Consider the following 15,529-nt stretch of genomic DNA (forward strand, 5'->3'; position numbering starts at 1 on the left):
CCCCGCATCTCCCCATCCAGGTATCCACATGACCGCTGCAGAAGCGAAGAATTCCATGAATTCCTATAAATCGCTCAGACCACATCGACACCGTCTCGGCAAAGGGGATCTACCCCACATGATCAGTAAGGGACAATATAGCTTCTTCCTCTTTAAGCTGGTAACCTGTTGGTAGTAAATGAGTCCTTGACTTTAAATATTTAGTTGTTTCTGCCATTTCCTTCAAGTTTGTCTTCTATGAGGACAGAGAACAATCTGCTCTTACTGAACTGTAACCTCCCCCCAGCCCAACAAATTGCTTGCCCCTTAGTCCCCGGAATCAGGAGAGGGTGTTCAACTTCTCATTAGAGATCCTACATTCACTCAGATCCTTCAGGGCTTCCAAGTCCAGAGTTCTTGGAAGGACAGAGATTATTAGATGTTTCTAGTAATGAAAACTTGAGCTATTATTCCTTGAAGGGCACAGAGAAGACTCTCAATACGGTTAAGATTTGGTAACCCCTTGAGAGACTGAACGTCTACATGGACGCCGAGGAGCCTGTATTAACCATCCTGAAATATATGATGTTTCATTAACTACAAAACCCAACTAATGTTAGCTGGACCTTTAGACTTGTCTTTGGATGGCAGTCCCACTTGAAAGTCAAGATGGTTCTTCCCAAGCCACTCTCACCAACACCACGGCTCTGAGCCTGATCCCATAGCTGAATCAGGAAGGCTCTGACCTTACACAAGATGCCCAGAAAATGACAATTTGGGGGAAAGCAGAAAGAACCAATTTTAAACATTCAGTTAAACTCTTCCAGTACCACCATTTAAAGATAAAGTCTTGTGAGAACAATTAGCTGTTGACTTTAGAACCCAGTGGCCCAGATAACCTGAAACCATGTATTATCCAAAAGCTCCTTTGTATTTCCCATGCCTTTTTCTTCTTTATCACACTCTCTTCTTCTTCCTTTGCTTAGTCAAATCCTATTTACCTCTCAAGACTCTCTATAAGCCTTATCACTTCTATGAACTGCCTTCTCCTACATACTTAGTGTGCTATTGGTCGTGTACACAGGCACACACACAATCTGGTGTTGCTAGTTGTTCAATACAAGCTGGTTTATCATTCCATCTAGTCCAGGAACTTTTAATTTTGGAGTAAAATCCCTACAGAAAAGTAAGCATAGTTCTAGACAGAAATTGGTCTCAAGAGCTTCTTAATTACTTAGGTAGTTTTGGGACTGCCTCCCTTTGTTCTAAATACAGTGTCAAAAAGACATGTGCTTTCCCTAAGACTATACCACTGAGAGTGGAAAGGCAGCCTAGAATTCGGGCACAGTAGGAAGACGGGAAGCAGGAAAGACTCAATTGAGAGTCTTTGATAAAATGCTCTCTAAACATACAGTACATATTGTAGACAACTCATAAAGGGCACCGTTTATCTTTGGATAATAAAAAGTTGACCATTTGTACATTTGGAATAAAAAGTATCTCATAAATAAACAATATACTGTGCCATCTTACGTTTTGGGGGTTTTTTGGTCTCAGCTTGACTAAAAGAGTCTATAACTTGTTTGATGCCAGTGTGAATGAGACATGAGCTTCCAGAGCAATGGCTGTCACTAAATACATTCCCTTAGTCGGACATACAGGAAACAGCCAGTCCAAGACGACACCTCTACCCTAAAAAGCTTATGACGCTGGATCAGAGTTCCCCCTCATCCTTAGTTCTGGCATTAATAGGCTTTATGGGGCATGTATATGAGCCTTATGCAAAACCCCAAGGCCATCTCTGGTTTTTTTCTCTTCTGAAGTCTAGAAGGGACAATTCTTATGATTCCAGATAAAAATATGAAGTGATCCTTGTTGAAAGAAGTATGGAATATACTTTTTGGACAGAGGATTAAAAGCAACGTCTCTGATGTGGCTTGGGATGCAGAACAAGGCATTAAAATGTTCTTTTGTCTTCCCTACTTTACGCGAGGAGGAAAATTCCTCAAGCATGGCGTCTTCTCCCATGTGAAACATCACCCATGAAAAGGGGACCCCAGAGGCTTCCTTGGCCTCAAAGACTCTTGGGAGGGAGGCCTGATGGCACGAGACGGCCGCCGCGCTACAGGCTCTACGAGGTGGGCAGGACTAGACCTGGTTGAGGGAGTAACAGGCGGAAGTCTGGCCCGGGGCCTGTAGACCCCGGCTAGAGAGGTCAATAAGGTGCTGGAGAGTTTCAGCAGGTGAATAGGGTGCTCCTCCTTCCGCACAGCACCGAGAGCAAGCTCCTGGCAAAGTGGCAAGGCCCATGCGGAGAAGTCTGGAGAATCGGTCCATTCGATTACGACGTCCTGTGCCCAGATAAACAAGAGAGAAAAAGGAGTCATCAGGTCACCTGATGGAAAGCCTAGTGGGCACAGGAAGTGGTCTCGAGCCACCCAGATGGAAGATTCCTGGGGTCTGAGCGATGGCAGGCCCAGCGGACCGGCTCCTGCCAGACGGCAGGGGGCGAGCCACTCTCGGAAGATGATGAGCTCTCTGTCGGCGGGAACAGCGACCGGAGCCCACCATGTCAAGAAAGAGCCCAGACATACACCTGAGACAAGATCGTACAGAATCCCAAGGAGATACAAGTAGACAAAACAAAATGAACAAACCAAAAGCCGCCAGGAAAAAATGAAAAAAAAAAAAAAACAAAAACCAAAAAACCAAAAAACAACCCCAAAGGGAAATCTCTTAATACTTCAAAGGTAGGTTAAAAAAAAGGAGACTATTCAAGGTAGTTATAAGCCCTTGCTTCTGCCAGGGTTAGAGTCTTGCAGGTTAATGGATGGTCCATATTCCAAATAGCCTGCCTCAGGCAATTACCACTTTTTAAATGATAGTCTGCTGGCATCATCAATCCATCATCATCAGAAACCCTAGTAATGTATTCCGAGGTGCCCTCCCCCAGATTCACTCAGCGGTTGCACTGCCCATGCGCTACTATTTCCTGTGCCATCTGTGCCCCCCAGGAGTCTGTCTGCAGCTGGAACGCAGTCACCTTTTCTACACGTAACAACAAACCAGCTTAGCAGCACTAGTATTGGAAGAGGGAGTGAATTAATGCAAGTATGTTAGTGCAAAGAGAAAAACATATGTGACCTGGTCTCTCTCACATTCATATAAAAATCACTTTTAACCTTTAATTTACTTAAAAAGAAAACAAGTCAAAGAGAGTCTGTAAAATCCTTCAGGTAGCAATTCCAGGGCTTAGCTTCCCTCTGTGTTAAGAAATCTTACTGTATGATTTTATTAGGTCTGGAAAAAGAATAAAGCTTTAGATAATTTCCTCCCCCTTTTTTAATGGCCATACACACAGCATATGGAAGTTCCTGGGCCAGGGACTGAATCTGAACTGTAGCCTATGCCGAGCTGTGGGAATGCTGGATCCTTTAATCTACTGTGCCAGGCCAGCCACAGCAGCTACAGTCAGATTTTTAATCTACTGAGTCACAGCAGAATTCCTAGATAATTCCCCCTTTTTTTTTTTTTTGCTTTTTTTTGGGCCACACCTGAGGCATATGGAAGTTCCTAGGCTAGGGGTCGAATTGGAGTGGTAGCTGCTGGCCTATGCCACAGCCACAGCCACACCAGATCTGAGCCACATCTTTGACCTACAGCACAGCTCACGGCAATGCCAGATCCTTAACCCACTGAAGGAGGCCAGAAATGGAACCCACATCCTTATGGGTTCATAACACGCATACCAGTTAGACTGGTAGCCCACTGAGCCACAATGGGAACTGCCTCCCTAGATAATTCTCAAATACTCTCAAACTTAAAAAAAAATTTCCAACATTTCTTTTTCTTTTTTTTTTCCGGCTGCATCCATGGCCAGGGATCAAACCCCACACCACGGCAGAGACCTGCTGTGCTGCAGTGACAATACCAGATTCTTAATCCACTGTGCCACAAGAGAACACAACAGATTCTTGTCATGCAACTTGTGAATTCATCTAGGACTCTGGTATCCTCTTGTTATTCTCTGGTTTCCACCTAAGAAAGCAGTCCTAAAGAAAGGGGATCAGTGGCATCAAGCTGCCCCGATGAGTTATGTCATCATTAAGGTAACTAAATGTGTCCTGATACTGAGCCACCTAGTTTTTACTTTTAACTAGAGAACCATCTCCTCTCGTTTGATACAGAAGTGGTCCTCTGTCAGAGATCTAGTGCAAGGATTCTTAAAGTAGGACTGAACGTCCACACTTAAAAAAAAAAAAAAATTCAGATTCCTGGGCATAAGCCCAGAAATCTCCTTGGGTCTGGAGGTGAAAACTCCTCAGGTGAGAGCCAACACCCTTGGGTTTTTTTCTTTCCGTGCCAGTCCTGTGCTTTATTCACATCTATGCCTTTCCACTGAGAACCCCGGGTAATTTTAGCTGCCGGGTATGTATTTTAAATTTTTTTGGCTTCATCCACGCACTGTGTGGAAGTTCCAGGGCCAGGGGTCAAACCCGTGCCACAGCAGTGACAATGCCAGATTCTTAACCTGCTGAGCCACCAAGGAATTCCTGTATTTCTTTATAACAGAGAAAAAAAAAATCAAACTGATCATCTCCTTCCTTTAACCCTAAGGGTGCCAATATAATACCTATGATCCTGGTTTAGTTTTGCCCAAAACAGAGCGTTGATTAAAAGAATTAAACCTTGGAACTTATATGAGAGTATCAATGGTATCAAACACATTACAGCAGCTGTTTAAAAGAATCAGCTAGTAAATGGAAGACATTAGAAAATAGCTGAGTTATCGTGTGAACAGCTGAAAAATGCAAAAAGGACTTTTTGTCTTTGTTAGCATGGGTAGGCATTTTGGGGGGACTCTGGAGCAAAGAGCAATCCTATTTCAGCATAAACTCTGACCCGCCTGGCTACCCCCTCTCTTAACACATTGATACACAGATGCCACCAGTGAAACTGATGGCTATTGTCCAGCTTCTGAGTATATTAGAGAAACTGCCTCAAACATCACATCTGGAGTGAGGAGCCAGAGACACCGGGAAGGCTCCAGACCCTATCAATCAGGCTCCCACCGGCCAGCTGGGTGCACGGCTGCTTCGTCTGTGTGTGACAGTGAGTCTGCGGTCTCACTGTGAGAATGCACATCGGAGGGACAGGAACCTCACAGCGCTAAGCGCATTTAGAACCGGACCGCGGCTCTCTCCAGGTCCTCAGAAAGAGAAGGGCGGCGCGGAGGGACGTACCAATGGCAGGCCCGCCCTGCTTCTTTTCTTCTAGGATGGCAGCCAGGTCCCTGGGCACCTGCTTCTGCGGCTGGCTGCAGGGCGGCTGCTCCAGCTCAGGGCTTTTCACCTTTAACAGCTGATTTGCCTTCTTGATCTTTGACTGTACTGCCTGGCCATCAGGAAAACTCTGCTCCTGGTCTTATCTGCGTTGTCCATCCCTGGGCCAGGGATCTCCAGGTCCACGGGGGACAGGCTGTTGCCGGCCACGTCGTAGGGACTCTCTGCAGGCGGCAGGTCACTGGCCAGCGAGAGCCGGTGGAGACTCAGGCAGGAGCCGTCTTTGGCGGTCGAGGCTCGGTCAAGAGCGCAGGAGGCCGGCTCTGGACCATCTCCGGGCGGCAGGAGGAGAGCCCGGCCCGTGGGCAGCGAGAGCGCGGAGCGCGTGCTCAGCTCCGGGGTGCTGCCTGCCAGCGGCCCCTCCTGCACGTCATCTTTGCTAACGGGAAACGCTGCCAGCAGCCGGTCTCTGGCTTTGACTTCGTTTTTCTTGATGTAATTTTCCAGGTCATTCCAGATTTCGTCTACTTCTTCGGACAGTTTATCGGAGATGGACCGATCAGCTATGGACAAGTTACAGCCGAAGGAGTTATAGAGCAAACTCAGATAATCATTCTCAGCAGGTCCCGCGGGGTAGGGCGCTTCGTCCTCGCTGAACTGGAGGCTGTCCTGGGAAATGGAGGCCCTCAGACTGTCACAGCACCCCAAGTCGGCCTCCAAGCCCAGGAAGCTGCTCCTCTTGGGACGCTTGAGGCTGCTGCACTTGAAGTCCCGGGAAGGTGGATCCGGGAGCCGGATAGTGTCGTAGAGGTTCTCCTCCACGACCTGGAGGTCGCGTGCACTTTGGTTCAGGGCCTCCCGGCCCGGGGGCGTTCCATCTCTCTTGGGGTGCAGAGGGCTCTTCTCGGGGCCAGTTGGCCTCTTCGAGAAAGCTAGCTCCGGGGTGCTCTTGGGGCGAACGGATTCCCTGGCTGATCTGGGGGGAGGGGCTTCAGCGTCTTCCCGTTTGGCAACCATCAGTTTCAAATCCTCATAACTTATGTTATCATACACATGGTCTATGTCATCAATAGTCAACTCCAGAGAGGACCCGAAGGGAGTCATCCCATCCCGCCCCTCTGTTTTAGGGTCCTTCTGCAGTTCCCTTCGGGAGCTGTATTGAGAGCCACCACTGTCCCTAGTTCTTACGTCAGGGGGGCTCGCGTTGCTCTCCCCAGCACTGCTGGCCCTTCGCACCACCCTGTGGCCAGAGCTGGGGGTCTCCTCGGACTCGAGCTGTCCCATGTGCCAACTGCAAGGTCGACTGGAAGTGCTATCTTCGCACAGTCGGGTAGAATTCAGATCTGAAGAGGAGAAGGATGGCACGAACATCTGATAATCATCTTCATCCTCCTCGTTCTCCTGCGGACATCGGCGACTGGGGAACAAGGCCTGGCGGATCTGGTGGTCGGTCCAGATGCTTCTGACAGCCCCGCCCCCGCGAAGCACGCTGAAAATGGCAGAACTGCCGGGCGGACGGATCCTCTGCGCGGAAGATGAGCCTGCCGGAGTCAGCTGCGGAGACCCTTCCTCTCTGGAGACCTGAGGAGGACAGAAACACACCGACTGAACCTCAGCAGCATGGACACATAACTTGGGGTGTTCTTGATTGACACACTGCCTATCCCACTAGGCTTAAAAATTAATTTTTATTTTTGTCTTGTTAGGGTTCCCCTTGGCATATGGAAGTTCCCAGGCGAGGAGTCGAATCAGAGCTGCAGCCTGATTCAGCCTACACGACAGCCACAGCAGTGCCAGATCCCAGCCCCTATCTGCCACCTACAACACACAGCTCAGGACAACTTCGGATCCTTAACCCACTAAGTGAGGCCAGGGATCAAACCCCATGTCCTCAGGGACACTAGTTGGGTTCATTACCACTGTGGCACCATGGGAATACCTAGACTGTGATATTCTTTTTTTTTGTTTTTTCTTTTGTCTTTTTTGGGCTGCACCTGGGACATATGGCGGTTCCCAGGCGAGGGATCTAGTCAGAGCTGTAGCTGCTGGCCTACACCACAGCCACAGCAATGCCAGATCTGAGCCTTGTCTGTGACCTACACCACAGCTCATAGCAATGTGGGATCCTTAACCCACTGAGCAAAGCCAGGGATTGAACCCACAACCTCATGGTTCCCAGTCGGATTCATTTCCTCTGAGCCACAATGGGAACTCCTGAAATTTTTACTTTCAAAAAACATTTCATTAGGAAATATTTAGATGCCTGTTAGGAAGTAAAATATGAGTGAAACTAGCAGTTTCTAATCAGAGAAAACAATGGGTCTCATAACCTGGAACCTTTCTTGATGGAGCTCAGTTGTGCAGGGAGTAGACTGCCTCTGATGTCCCTTGTGGTAATGGATTAGCTTCAAAGAGTTGAAAGGGTTAAGGCAGGTTCAAACTAATTAGTACCAGCCAACATATTTTCTGATTAAAAATAAAAATCATTATATCAAAAAAAATAAAAAATAAAAAATAAAGTTCCAGGTTTGAAAAAACAAAAAACTCTATAGTAACCTATTGGAAATGTCAAATTAGCAAGAATTTTTCATTACTGGTCAATGAAACTGGGATACATATTACCTGGGAATATCCATCTATCAATATGTCTGTCTGCCTCCCGACCTGTCTATCAGGTAAAGAAGAAGAAAGTAGGGAGGGCAGGAATATAATTTCATCCTGAATGTTATTTTTCTTTTCTTTTTTGGTTGTTGGGGTGGTACCTGTGGCATATGGAGGTTCCCAGGCTGAATCAGAGCTGAAGCTGCCGGACTACACCGCAGCCACAGTAATGCCAGATCCTTAACCTACTGAGTTGGGCCAGGGATCGAATCCACATTTTCATGGACACTAGTTGGGTTCATTACTGCTGAGCCACAGTGGGAACTCCCTGAATGTTCTTTTTCTATTAAAAATTTAAAACTAAAAAAAGTCCAACTAGTCATTTAATTTGTTTTTCACTTTTTCCCTATAATAGACTGTGGGCCATTTGAGAACTAGGAATAAATGAATGCCCACACATATGGATATATGCAACACACACACAAATATATATAGTATTATATTTACAGTTCTTCTATTTTTTTTCTTTACCCTTTAATATCTTTCCATTTTCGTCTTGCTCAGATTGCATGTATAATGTTTATAAAATATAGGCACCTAGTAACTGCATTTTATAAAATAAAATGAGTAAGTATTCGTTAGTTAAATCATGAAAAAACACTAGGAAGAGTAACAAAATAATTTTGTGAACAGAATACCTTCTTAAAATCTTTTGTTCCAGAAAAATTCCCAGACATTCTAGAAATTTAGGAAACCTGAATTGCTAATATCAAAGTCTGTGTGTATATACATATATAAAAAATTGGCCATGCCAGTGGCACGTGGAAGTTCCTAGGCCAGGGACTGAACCAGCACCACAGCAGTGACAATGACAAATCCTTAACCTGCTGAGGCACCAGGGAACTCCCCAAAGTAAGTGTGTGTGTATGTGTGTGGTGGGGTGTGTATATATATATTTTTGGTCTTTTCTAGGGCCTCACCTGTGGTACATGGAGGTTCCCAGGCTAGGGGTCTAATCGGAGCTACAGCTACAGGCCTACACCACAGCCACAGCAACACGGAATCTGAGCCACGTCTGCGACCTACACCACAGCTCACGGCAACGCCAGATCCTAAACCCACTGAGTAAGACCAGGGATCGAACCCGCAACCTCATGGTTCCCAGTCGGATTTGTTAACAACTGTGCCACGATGGGAACTCCCCCAAAGTATATTTTTAAGGTGACTATACTTGAAGTTAGTGGTACTCTGGAAGATGAAACTGTACATCAAATAAATCATCAGGTGAACAGAAGAAGCTCTTAGATTAAGAAATAATCAGAGTTCCTGCTGTGGCACAGCAGTTTAAGAATCTGACTCCAGTGGCTCAGGTCACCGCAGAGTCACAGGTTTGATCCCTGGCCTGGCACAGTGGGTAAAGGATCTGGCATTGTCACTTCTGTGGTGTAGGTAGCAGCTATGGCTTGAATTCAGTCCCTGGCCTGGGAACTTCCATATGCTGCAGGTATAGCCATAAAAATTAAAAAAAAAAAAAAAAAAAAAAAAAGGAGTTCTTTGTGGCGCAGCGGAAGTGAATCCGACTAGGAACTATGAGGTTGCAGGTTCAATCCTGGCCTTGTTAGTGGGTCAAGGATCCTGCATGGCTGTGGCTGTGGTGTAGGCTGGCAGCTGTAGCTCCAATTAGACCCCTTGGCTGGGAACCTCCGTATGCTGTGGGTGTGGCCCTGAAAAGACAAAAGACCAAAAAAAAAAAAAAAAATTAAAAAAAAAAAAGAATTAGTGTACAGGTTGGACACAACATAGACGCACGTAGTGTAAATCCCCCACAAGGAACATGAACATTTTCTCCTGTTTTTAGACATGCTCCGTCACATGGGCATTTAATAATAACCTGGTAACGGCTATCATTTCTGAGCACTGCCTTGTTCCAAATACTGTACCAAGTTCGTTAAAAACACAGCACATTTAATCTTTGTAACAATTCCCTAAGTTAGGAAACTCAGTCTTGGTCAGGTTTAACGCCTTCTTTACAGTCATACAGCTTGTAAACAGCAGAAATGGATTCAAATCCATGTCCTAATTCTCATTTTGTGAGAATTAAGCTCTCTCCCTCACTCTGTCTCTAACCCCCCCACAGCTTTGGAATGCATATTCTGGGAGAAATGTTAATCTCTTTATGTCTTTCATCTCTCACTGTGTTTAGTAAACACTCATTTTTTTGGGGAGATAGAATTTTTTTAATTTTAATTTTTATTTTGTGTCTTTTTGCCTTTTCTAGGGCCGCTCCACAGCATATGGAGGTTCCCAGGCTAGGGCTCTAATCGGAGCTGTAGCTGCCGGCCTACACCACAGCCACAGCAACGCGGGATCTGAGCCGCGTCTGCAACCGACGCCACAGCTCACGGCAATGCCGGATCCTTAACCCACTGAGTGAGGCCAGGGATCGAACCCGCAACCTCATGGTTCCTAGTCGGATTCGATAACCACTGAGCCACAACGGGAACTCCTGGGAGACAGAATTTTACCACTAAGAAAAAAACATACCGAATGGCTGCTCACGCTGTGTACATGGTTTTCATCTGTGTCTGACAGCAGCATCTGTCTGTGTTTTGCATTCAGATCTTGTTATCCACACAAACGTCATGCAGCCAACAAGTAAGCTGGGATCACAATACTGGCCTAGTGTTGTGTCTTTGGATATATCTTCCACTGGCCAGCCTCCAAATTCCCACACACAGAGAAAAAATAAAATAAAAAGGAAAAAAGAAAAAAGCATACTGGTGCTTTCTTTCTTGCTTGTCTCCAGATTTCATTAGGGTGAGTTAGTCCCCACATGGAGACTTGGCTTGATCACTACTGTGGAAGGTTTCCGAGAAGCTCCTGGGCTTGTATCTCCAGGACAGATTAATGTGATTGCAGATCTGGGACTGAGCGGGGCTTGTTTGGTGACCTTAGTTTGGCTGCCTTACAAGGGCACCTTCCCCGAGTTTGTTTATGGAGTCAAAGTACAATTAAAAAAAACAAAACAAAACCTAGAGTTCTGCTGGTGGCTCAGTGGAATATGACTAGTATCCATGAGGACGTGGGTTCAATCTCTGGCCTCACCCAGTAGGTTAACGATCTGGTGTTGCCATGAGCTACGGTGTAGGTCACAGACGCGGCTTGGATCTGGCACTGCTGTGGCTGTGGTGTAGGCGGGCAGTTGTAGCTCTGATTCAACCCCTAGGCCGAGAACTTCCATATGCCCTGGGTGCAGCCCTGAAAAGCAAAAAATAAATAACAATAATAAAAAAATAAAAACCTCACGCCCTATTTCAGGACAGTGAACCAATGAATGCTAATGAATAGCAAAAGCTACCAAACAGAAATATATGTACTACCTGGAAAAACCCCACCTGCCCTAATTTTGAGAAAACCACTTAAAGATTATGTTGATTTTTAGACATTTAGACATCTTAACTGAAAGAGACATTATTTATTAACAGGGTCACTTTGACCCTGTGCCAAGGAGGCGAGCAAGTGGAATTGTGGGGAGGGATTTTCACGGCCCTGTTGTTACAGAAACAGAAGGTGAAGCGGGAAGCTGTGATCTGTTGTCTAAGAACTGTCAGTTATACCAGTTGATGAGTAGGCATGTTGCACATGGCTTACTTTGGTCAGGATACAGTATCTGTTGTTAACTGGTAATAAATTTGACCTATACATCTTCCAACAGAAGCTACCATTTGTAGTCCCCTTCCTCTAACTTTTTATTGGATGAAGAAAAATCAAGACTTGATACAGGGAGGTTTCATTATGCTGCATACAATCACACCACGTCTTACACCAGCAGCAGGACCATATTTTTAGAAGGAAATCTTTGTGACTAAAGGCTGACGCTCTAAGGGAGCAAATACTCAGGATTCGAGAGCCTCCGTCTTATGTGTGCAGAGGCCCGGAGCCATGCAGGGTGGACCACACCAGCCGTACCTCCTAAGATAATCTTCTAGCTTCTGAGATGAGAGAGGTGGGGTAGAAAGATGATGAAATCATTGCTCTGATTCTGAGAGATGAAGCCGTGGGCAGTGAGGCAGGGCAGGGAGAGCTGATAAGGACAAACCCAGACCTAAATCCATTTCACCACGTAAAGTAATTGTTTACCCTTGGAAGATAAGCTGGAGATGAGCTAAATAAGGAAGGGGTAGGTATGCCTAAAGTAAACATTTCAAAATAAGAAATGTAATAAAAATAGCACTTACCTTCTGCATGTCTTGTGCTGTTTCTGAAAAATAAAAGTTTTTAAAAAGTTTTTAAGTTTGAGGATTAAAAACATTGCTCTCTCTTTTTTTTTTTTTTTTTTTTTTTTTGGCTTTTGTCCTTTTAGGGCCACACCCGAGGCATATGGAGGTTCCCAGGCTAGGGGTCTATTGAAGCTATAGCTGCTGGCCTATACCACAGCCACAGCAATACTGGATCTGAGCCACCCACGTCTGTGACCTACACCACAGCTCATGGCAATGCTGGATCCTTAACCCACTGAGTGAGGCCAGGGATCGAACCCACAACTTCATGGTTCCTAATCGAATTTGTTTCTGCTGCGCCAGGACGGGAACTCTGAGGACTCATTTTATAGGACTTTTAAACTTTTCGTTAATAACTGAAGCTCAGGAGACTTCGGGCTCTTCAGACCTAATTTTTAGAAAATGCTTCTTGGTGACCCAAGTTATATATCCTGTGTTATACGTAAAATATCCTTGCATACACCTGAGTTTAAGTATCTCCTTAATTCCTGAGAGCAATGGACTAATTCACATTAATAAGTTTCAAAAGCTTCCCCTCAAAATGTATGTTACCTTAAAAAACATTCACATGCGCTAAGCCATGAAAAATACTTAAACATAAAATCATGCTTCTGTTAAACATTTTATCGGTTTTAGTTGAAAGACATAGCATTTATCAACAGGGTCACCTTGGCGCTAAGGTGCTAAGGAGGATGCAAGAGGAATTGTGGGGGAGAAATGTTCACAGCCACATCCTTGGAGATACCCTTACAATACTTGATCATGTGTACCTCATCTTTAAACACTGTTTAATTACAGAAGCATTTAAAATAAAAAGTGTTCAAACCTTCTCCACAAATTCCACCCCATGGAGGTAACCACACCCGACAGTTTGACACTCAATCTTTCCAGGTTCTATGCTCCTGTCCCCATCCCGCTGCAATACACAGTTTTTCTTTCTTTTCATTTTTTTATTTTTTGCCTTTTTGCCTTTTCTAGAGCCACTCCTGCGGCATATGGAGGTTCCCAGGCTAGGGGTCCAATCAGAGCTGTAGCCACCGGCCTGCACCACAGCCACAGCAACACGGGATCCAAGCTGCATCTGCAACCTACACCACAGCTCACAGCAACGCTGGATCCTCAACCCACTGAGTGAGGCCAGGGATCGAACCTGCAACCTCATGGTTTCTAGTCGGATCTGTTAACCACTGAGCCATGATGGGAACTCCCTTTCTTTATTATTTTTAAATAAGGGTGCAGAGTTCCCTTATGGCGCCTCGGGTTAAGGATCTAGCTTTGTCACTGCAGTGGCTCGGGTCACTGCCATGGTGTGGGTTTTATCCCTGGCCTGGGAACTTCCACATGCTGCAAGTTGAGCCAAGGAGGAAAAAAAAAGAGTGTACCTCAAAAAAATTCTTTTTTTTTTTTTTTTGTCTTTTTGCCATTTCTTGGGCCGCTCCCGTGGCATATGGAGGTTCCCAGGCTAGGGGTCGAATTGGAGCTGTAGCCGCTGGCCTACGCCAGAGCCACAGCAACGAGGGATCCGAGCCGCCTCTGCAACCTACGCCACAGCTCACGGCAACGCCAGATCCTTAACCCACTGAGCAAGGCTAGGGATAGAACCCACAACCCTCATGGTTCCTAGTTGGATTCGTTAACCACTGCGCCACGACGGGAACTCCCTTCAAAAAAATTCTTAAAAAAAATTATAAGGGTGCATTATGCAAAACTGCACTTCCTGCTAAATATACATGGACATTTTTGTCAGTAGACAGACATGTACTTCATCCTTTTTAATGGCTGCAGAATACTCCACATAGAATTCCAGGATTTACTACAGCTTTTTAAACTATTTCCCCAGACAGGCATTTTATGTAGCGTTCTGTTACAAATGCTGCAAAGAACATACATGCTTAGAGATCTGTCCACCCTTGGGTGAGTACTTCTATGTAGGAATTGTAATTTGTGAAATTTATACAAGTGAAAAATTTGCAATGTTGCTTCAAGGGAAAATAACACTTTTCTTTCTTCCTTCCTTCCTTTTTGCCATGACCATGCCTGTGGAAGTTTCTAGGCAGGGGATCAAACCCGTGCCACAGTAGTGACAATGCTGGAACCTTAACCACTGGCCTCTAGGGAACTCCTAGACACACATTTTAAATTTAAATGGGCCTTAACAAATTTTGCTCCAAAAAGGTTACAGAAATTTGTATACCAATAGTTTCAGAGTGCCTGTTTTTCTTTGCATCCAGCCAAGCCCACTGCTTTCCCTATTTATCTCATTTAAATGAATGATTTTTCTGATTATTAATGTTGGTGACAATTTGTAAATCTTATTGGGAGTTTGGGTTTCTTTTGTGAAACCATCCAATTATATTCTCTGCCTTCAGAAAGAATCCTTTGTCTTTTCTTCTTCTTTTTTTGTGTGTGTGGGGGGGCGGTTGCCTGCCCTCAGCATGTGTAGATTCCTGGGCCAGGGATCAAAGTGGCGCCACAGCAGCAACCTGAGTCGCTGCAGTGACATTGGGTCCTTAACCTGATGCATCACAAGGGAATACCTGTCCTTTTTTCTTTATGTAGGGAATTTCTTATATTAACATTCAAGGGCATTCATATTTAAAAAAAATAATAATTAATTTTTAAATTAGGGCCACACCCTAGGCATACAGAAATTCTCAGACTATGGGTTGAATTGGAGCTGCAGCTGCCAGCCTACACCACAGCCCCAGCAGTGTGGGATCTGAGCCGTGTCTGTGACCTACACTATAGCTCAAGGCAATGCCGGATCCTTAACCTACTGAGCGAGGTCAGGGATTGAACCCGCATGGATACTAGTTGGGTATGTTACTGCTGAGCCACAATGGGAACTCCAGGCTTTCATCTTTTCATGCCTATTATATATATTGCAAACAGTGTATATCATCTGGCTTTTCATTTTATAATGGGGCACTATTATTCTTAGAAGTTAATAAAATCTGCCAATCTGTAATTTATCTGTTTTTTTTGGGGGGGGTACAGTTTGACTTCGTGGTCATCAACAAGAATGAAAAAGGACTTACCGCTGGTCTTCAAAACTTTATGTGATCTTGAGGAAGGTTCTAGGAGAAAAAATAAGGCTGGCATCATTTGCAAAACCAAACCAAGATTTTCCTTTATTAAGTGAATTATTAACAATGGGCAAATTCACTGAGTTCTAGAAATTTTCTATCAAATTCACCTAAATCCTCATGGCTTAGAGATATGTAGCAGTAAGACATTTAACTCTGCTAAAACTGATAAACATTAATCCCTCCAATCTGGAATTGCATAACAGAAAGTCAACCCTGCCAATGAGTAGAACAATGCCCTTGGCTTTAACTACCATCTAAGAGTAGATAATGTTTAATTTTATAATTTTCTGCCAGCACC

General features: G+C 45.0%; 1 protein-coding gene across 1 annotated transcript in view; it reads right to left on the bottom strand.

Annotated features, from left to right (window-relative positions):
- The window catches only part of PLEKHG1 (pleckstrin homology and RhoGEF domain containing G1), a 246,591-nt gene that overhangs the window by 4,981 nt on the left and 226,081 nt on the right, over positions 1-15,529 (bottom strand). Inside the window, 4 exon segments of the mRNA XM_021086797.1 lie at positions 5,223-5,363; positions 5,366-6,842; positions 12,101-12,123; positions 15,181-15,219. Of these exon segments, the coding sequence (XP_020942456.1) occupies positions 5,223-5,363; positions 5,366-6,842; positions 12,101-12,123; positions 15,181-15,219 (1,680 nt within the window).

This window comes from Sus scrofa, chromosome 1 (genome assembly GCF_000003025.6).
Source record: "Sus scrofa isolate TJ Tabasco breed Duroc chromosome 1, Sscrofa11.1, whole genome shotgun sequence".
Taxonomy (NCBI): domain Eukaryota; kingdom Metazoa; phylum Chordata; class Mammalia; order Artiodactyla; family Suidae; genus Sus; species Sus scrofa.